Genomic DNA, 7500 nt, shown 5'->3' with positions numbered 1-7500 from the left:
ACATTGTACATTTAATGTCAAAGGAATAATATATTTCATACTATGATATGTAAGTTGGTATATAAATTAGTCCTTTTTTTTCATCAGAATTGATATTCAGAATGAAGTAATGATTCCATTACTGCTTCTAAGTCAGTTACAAAACAATAAGTTCCCAGAACCAAACAGCTGATTCTTATCTTTACTCTCCCCCTTTTTTCCTCAAAACCCAAAAGTTGCTGTGTGGATGAGGTGGCTGCAGAGCATGTTGGGGCAGACTCCATTGTGCACTTTGGTCGAAGTTGCCTGAGCCCTTCACGAAGGCTACCTGTCCTATACATCTTCACCAGATTACCTGTCAATATACCTCTTGTGGTGGACTCTCTCCAGGTTGCCATACAAGAAACAGACGCAAAATTAGTATTAGTCTATGATACACGGTGTCACCATGCAGCAGGTCTGGTATTTGTTTTAGTCCTTATCTCCTTATTTATTTATTTTCATATTTTTTCCTCTTTTCTTTCTTTTTTTTCTTTTTTTTTCTTTTTCTTTGTATTTTGACAGGAAAATAATAAATTTTTTGCTTCTAGTTTTAGTTGTCTTCAGAATTATCCAAGCTACATATTACAGCAGGTACATGTCCAAATTACAATAGGTACATTTAACCCATTGGATCGAGGTGAAGTAGAACCTTGTCATAAAAACCTTTTATGACAAACGTTTTTGTGGAAAAAAAATTGTCCAAGAGATGTGTGATGGAAGCCTTTTGCAATGGAAAATTGTTGCTGAGTGATGGGTGATGGGGTCATTGTGTCATAAGTGCACAAAGCACCACACAAGTATGCCTGGACTGATGGGATATCTTTTGAAAAGTTAATTATTTATCTTGAAATTACCTATTCACGAAAATGTGATCTGTGATATGAAATGTACCTTTTGTTAAAATTAGTATGCTTAGTCTAATACCAGTTAAATTGTGTATATTTTTAACCAGATTAACCAGTAAGCAAATATAAGTATGTATTTACATCAGCAAGGAAAAATAAGAGCACAAAGTACCAAAGCTGTAGCTGTAGCCATCAAGAGTTGGGGAATTATAGAATAATGAAAAAGGCTAAATGTCATATCATAACAGCAGTAAATTTGCATTATTTTTGCTTGAAGTCATTAAATCAAAGAAATCATCTTTAGGTTCTTTGTTTCACAATATTATTAGACATTTAAGATATGCCAAGGGTCCTAAGGGTCACCATTGTAAGGACTGCGGAGCCTGACTGGAAGGACCAATGAGGCATGATTGTAAGGGTTGACAGCAGTAAGGACCCATATCATCTGAGATATGGGGATGGTTCACTACTGGAAGGATAGTGGCCACAAAGGACACCAATGGGAATGTCAAGGGGGGCACCATTAAAAGGACCAAAGGGTCTTCATTAGAAGGGCCAGAATGGCACCACTGGAATGTCTGAAGGGGCATCACAATAAGAACAAGGGGCTTCATTCAAAGCAGAGAGGTTTAAATGGTACATTTACTGAATTGTGCATTGGGCATCCCTTTATTCATTTGGCTTATTATACTTTGAAGCAGGTGAGGGAGTGTATGTGCATGATTATATTTAAAGTAAATAGTAGTGCAAGTAGGCAGTTCAGTTTTATTTTTTAAATTCATTTTCCTCCCTTTTTTTTTTTCTGTCAACTATGGAATTGTTATATAGATATAATTATTAATTAATTAGTTCAGTAACATATTTGAATTATATATGAGTGCAAGGAGGCAGTTCAATTATATTATTGAAATAGATTTTCCTCTCTTTCTTTTATTTTTTTCTGTCAACTATGGAATTATTTAAATATAATTATTGATTAATCATTTCAGTAATCTGTATTATTTGTGTAACTCCTGTAATTGTTTTTCATAGGGGAGGCAGCAAGAGCATTGCAAGAAAAATTTCCTAAGCTAGTGCCGTCCATGCTCCTTCTCAACCAATTATATATCTCAAGCAGTCTCTGTGCAAACGACAAAACACCTCTGGAGAATCACACATGCTCTAATGGCGTTGACATAAATGGTGAAGAAGAAAAAGGAGAGTCTAATGACTTTGTGTTCTGTGGCCGGAGTGTATGCTTACCTGATGGAGAAGAGATGAAAGACTATCATTTTATATACCTTGGTCCAAGAGGACCCACTGTGACTTGCCTGTGCATGAAGTTCTCAGAGAGCACCTTCTACTGCGTTGATCCAAGTAGTGGCGAGGTCACAGTAACCTCCGGGCTTCGCTCAGTAATGAGTAGAAGCAACAAGCTAGAGATGATAAAGGATGCAGAAATTATAGGCATTTTAGTGGGCACATTAGGGGTGGCCGACTATCGTGAGATCATATCCCGGTTAAAGGCCGTTGTCCGAGCTGCAGGAAAGAGGTCCTACACCTTTGTGGTGGGAAAACCCAATGAGCCCAAGCTGGCTAATATCTCTGAGGTAGATGTTTTTGCATATGTGGCATGTCCTGAGACCTCCATTGTGGAGCGTAGTGTTGACCCAGCTCTCTACAGGAAGCTGGTCACACCCTGGGAGCTAGAAGTGGCACTCCTTAATCAACAAGAGTGGGATCTGCACTTTGAGGCTGACTTCAGGCAGCTCCTACCTGGGGGGTTGCGGCATGTGGAGGCAGCAGGCGAGAGAAGGGAGGAAGAGGTTAATGTATCACTCATCACCAACAGGGCACAGAGGCTGGGCATGAGGTAGGCAGGGCTCTTATTCAACCTAATGCTTCTTCATTTCCTTTTTATGTCATCATTTATGAACCTGACTAAACAAGAAAAGAAGGCTAAAAATCAGTACACAAAAAAAAATTATCTCACAAATCATAAGCCTAAAAAAAAATCCAGAAAACTAAGCTGTAAAAAAAAAAATAATAATAATAAAAAAAACTTGGCCATTCCAGAGACAATGAAGAACCAGTATTGGACAGCATCACAGGTGCAGTGCAGGTGAGGGACAACTTGACTCTGGCATCTCTACATGTGGGTGGAGGTGGCCAGGCACTCAAGGACAGGACCTGGCAGGGCCTCGACCCCAACATGACCCCTCCATCTGCCACGGGCACTATAGTGGAGGGACGAAAAGGTATTGCAGCTAGCTATCAGGATGAAACCCCAGCAGAGAGCTAAGAGGAAATGAATGAGTGAAAGTCCGTAATGCAAAGATATGAGTGAATTAATGAATGAGTGATAATTAGTAATGATACTCGGAAATAAATAAATGAGGGAATGAATGACAGTAGATAGTAAATCTTCAGATCAAAATGAATAAATGGTACTGGATGGTATATAGTCATAAAGAATGATCAGTTAATAAATAAAACAATTGTAAATGAATTGATTATTATAGTTACTTTATGATATTCCCATTTTACATTCAGAGTGAATGTAATGCATATTCATTCTGGTTGCCTAATGTAAATAATGTTAATAAATTATTGTTGTTATGAGAGGTTTGTTTATCCATATATTTTGGAACTATTTGTATTTTAACACCTTTTTTTTCCTAATTGTCCATACTCTTGTTTCTTTAATTTCCCATTCAGAGAGATCTGCCTGATTTCACATTATTAATTTGGTGCTGCTGCTGCTCAGTCCATCATGTATGTGTACTGATATATATAGATATATAGATAGATAGATGGATATAGGTAGATAGAGAGAGATAGATAGATAGATAGATAGATAGACAGATAGATATATAGATGTATAATGCATAAATACATACACAAATAAGTGCATAATTGTACATTCATACATAAATACATACATACATTCCTAAATATACAAACACACACACACACACACACACACACACACACACACACACACACACACACACACACACACACACACACACACACACACACACACACACATATAATTTATTTATTTATTATATATATATATATATATATATATATATATATATATATATATATAAATATATATATATATAATTTGTGTGTGTGTGTGCGTGTGCGTGTGCACGTGCATGTGTTTATATATATATATATATATATATATATATATATATATATATATATATATATATATATATATATACAACATACATACATAGGGCAAGTCAGGGTTGTTTTACTCACATACAGGTACAAGAGCTAGGGTTGCCACTATTGCCATGGAAGTAGAGAACCATGCCAGGACCCAGGCTGAGTCTAGAATTACTTTGCCTTGAACAGAAAGTCCAGACTGTCCTTTGGTACAGGGCAAGATTCAGGTGATGTAGGCAGGGCCATGTGAGAGACTAGGCTGCTGAGCATGATAGTACTAGTGTGGTTGTAAATAAAGCATGATAATGAAAAAAAAAGTTATGCTTTATGGGATGAACAGTCATGCAGGAAACAGTGCTACAAGTTAATTTGCAAACAAGTACAGTAATTACAGTACATCCTGCATGTTCTAGAGAAAGTGTACTAGCCAGACAAGATTAAATTCCAAGTCTAGATATTTTTCAAAATTGTCTACACTTGAAGAAGTTTGTTAATGAATTCCCTATGAATATGATATAGAAGTTAGTTTCATTATAGGACTAAACTGCACCAAGGCACTGAAACCAATGGAAATTAATAAGAATAGAGTCATGGCTCAAGGAGCTATCACTAACAGGGAGGCCATTAGCTTCCTCAAAGTTCCAAATAAAGCAAAGGAAGTTTGACTTGGCAAATTAGAAGAAAGTTTGAACAAGACTTTAAGGACAAACAAACTGAAAATAGATGTTTTATGAAGACAAATGATTTATGACAAAAATGCTAGTAGTATATGATTATAAAGAAGGGTATTATGAAATGCCACTTACTTTAAAAACGTGAAAGGTCAAGTTTTAGAACAATAAAGACTTCCTGTTTACAGGCCAAATAAACCAATGCTCAAAATTGACAAAAATTATCATGTATAGTTTTGTTTTTTTATCATGTATAATTTTTGAGGACAGTGATGACTTAGCTGTTCCCAAACTGGACAGCTAGATACGATATCAGAAGGCTATGTAGAGATTGTTCCAAAGAAAGGGTTACATGGCACAATGACTTTGTTTAGTATATTCCAAATTAGGGAGTTTATCATTCAAAGAAATCTTAAATATTCAGAGTAGTTTATATCTGTCCCGTTAAGATTTTGCCAAGGAAAGATTGCTTTTGTACGTCATATTTCAGCAATGTATCACTGATGACTTTCTTGTGACGAGAAAGTTGAGATCTGGAAGAAGTGATTGAACATAGGATGACTTCAATTTAAAGAAAAGAGTTGATAACAGTGAACCTAAATTTATCAAACAAAAGTTTTATGTTGATGATGGTTTAAAATCAGTTCTTACAGTTACAATTTATCTCACTAGGATTCACTCTGCATGATGACCCCCCAATCCCTTGCTCATTGTTGCCAGGGGGGCTTAGGAGGCAGAGACTGAGGCCTAATGTGGGGATCACCCTTGGCTTGGTCCTCAGCCCTTGCCTCAACTAATTTTAAAGGGTCTTTTCTTCTCCCTCTTTACTTTTACTTCTCTTCTTCATCCCTTTCTTCTGTCCACTTATCAAAAATCATTAACTCATATTTATCCTTTTTGCCACAATACTTTACCATACTGCTATGTAACCTTTGGTGCCTGGTACATTTGTTTGTTTTGACCATTGTACATTTTGGGAATTCACAAACATTACCTTACTGAACCAAAAAACATTACCTGGGGCTTTGCCTCCAAGCCCCACCCAATCCTTATGTTTTGTATACGCCACTGATGACCTTAGATATTGACACAGCATAAAAAATTTAATAAATGGATAAATAAATGTGCATAATGAAATAACTCAAATAATAAAATTATTCATAGAAAGTGATAATTTAGGATTACCTTAAGCAGAAAACCTAGAACTAGAATAGGCATATTTGTCTGCTGTTAATTCCTTTGATGAACCAAAAGCTTTTGTATCTCAACTTATCCTGAGAGCCAGAAGAATACTCAAAGATTTATTTAAGGATAGAGTAAGCTTGGATGATGCAGTACCAGAAAGTATTAAGGCTATATGGGACCACTGGAAAATGGAATTACACATGCTACAAAAGCTAAACATACCAAGCCTTAAGGTTTTGGTAAGGTCGGGTAAGGTTAATTTCAGTTTTCGTAGATACTAGTTAAGTTGGTTATTGCCATTGTTCTTAGATAAGAATGATGACAGATTTATTGTGCTTGTGATGGAAAAATTTGCAGTGACACCCCTGAAAGCAGTAAGTATTTTAAGTTCTAGCTTGCAGTAGCAGTTGTATCAGTTAGAATTCACACATGCCTCAGAAAGCAGTTAAATTATGAAGATCTAGAGGAAGTATCTTGGACCACAAGCCAATCCACAATGAAGCTAAACATAATCATGTTTATGTGGCCAATTGATCACAGCAAATTATGTCAAACACCATCGGTATTTTGAAATGGACAATAATCCACCTATATCTCTCCTCTTTTTGTCTCTCTCTCTGATAATTCCATGTGGTAGAAGGGTCTCAATTTCTATGACAAATGTAAATCTAACACAAAGTCAGAAAGAATACAGTGTAGATGGGGATGACAGATGTCAAGGAGGTTATTTCATGTCTTAGAGAGACTCTGCAAGAATTTTCATTCTGTAATTTTTAGATCAGCATAAAGTTACAAGCACTCTTCCAGAATCTCTGAGACTTCAGAAAAATTCAGAGGCAAAGGACAAACAAATGGCTCTGAAGTTAAAAGGAAAAGTAGTGAGTGCTGCAAACCAAAGAGAATCTGAAACTGAAATAGCCAAACTGCTTCAGACAAAAATGTCTGGAAAAATAAATTTTATTGAAAAAAGAATGAATGAAAATGGAAAATTTGTCAAAGAAAGGAGGCAAGTGTACAAGCTTGATCCATTTATAAATGACAAGGGAATTATGAGAATAGGTAGAAGAATTAGAAGAACAAGTCAGGATAAAAAACACCCAGCCTTGGCATTAACCACTAGTGGTTAATGCTAGGATTCTGCACACTTGGAGTTCAGGGAAAGCATGTGTGAGATTCTACACAGCAGTATCCATCACTGGTATATCTATGAATTTAATTTTATTGAAAAATAGTTTCAATCAGTGTTACCTTTCCTTACATCATCATTTTCTCTTGACAGCATGGTAAGATTATAAATGATAGGAGTTACCTAACTCCTTAAGGTAGTCAAGCAGCAACAATTAAAGCATATCTATAGTGTGAGTAATGATAAATGACAAATCTGTACACTCCAAGAGAGAAATCCAACAGATTATGAAGGTCTTTATTTTGTGCTTTGCGTTAAACTGCTTATAACAGAGTGATTGCAAATAAAAATAAGATCTTTGTAAATCAAAAAGCCATAAGATATTGCTGTTATCAGGTAAAAAATTATTTTATTACAATGGCATTACATCTTATGACATTATAGGGTATTGCAAGCATTGACTATCTATGGATGTATCAAAGCAAAA

At 35.8% G+C, this 7500-nt stretch overlaps 1 protein-coding gene across 1 annotated transcript in view; it reads left to right on the top strand.

Moving 5' to 3' along the window:
* The window catches only part of LOC125032762 (2-(3-amino-3-carboxypropyl)histidine synthase subunit 2-like), a 5733-nt gene extending 2269 nt beyond the window's left edge, over positions 1 to 3464 (top strand). The window contains exons 4-6 of the mRNA XM_047624091.1: positions 216 to 436; positions 1899 to 2718; positions 2922 to 3464. Coding sequence (XP_047480047.1) covers positions 216 to 436; positions 1899 to 2718; positions 2922 to 3147 — 1267 coding nt within the window. The 3' untranslated portion in view covers positions 3148 to 3464. The remainder of the gene's footprint in view (positions 1 to 215; positions 437 to 1898; positions 2719 to 2921) is intronic.
* Positions 3465 to 7500: the final 4036 nt, after the last annotated feature.

Source organism: Penaeus chinensis, chromosome 15, assembly GCF_019202785.1.
Source record: "Penaeus chinensis breed Huanghai No. 1 chromosome 15, ASM1920278v2, whole genome shotgun sequence".
Classification (NCBI taxonomy): domain Eukaryota; kingdom Metazoa; phylum Arthropoda; class Malacostraca; order Decapoda; family Penaeidae; genus Penaeus; species Penaeus chinensis.
The sequence above is the reverse complement of the archived record's forward strand: the minus strand, read 5'-3'. Positions and strand labels throughout refer to the sequence as shown.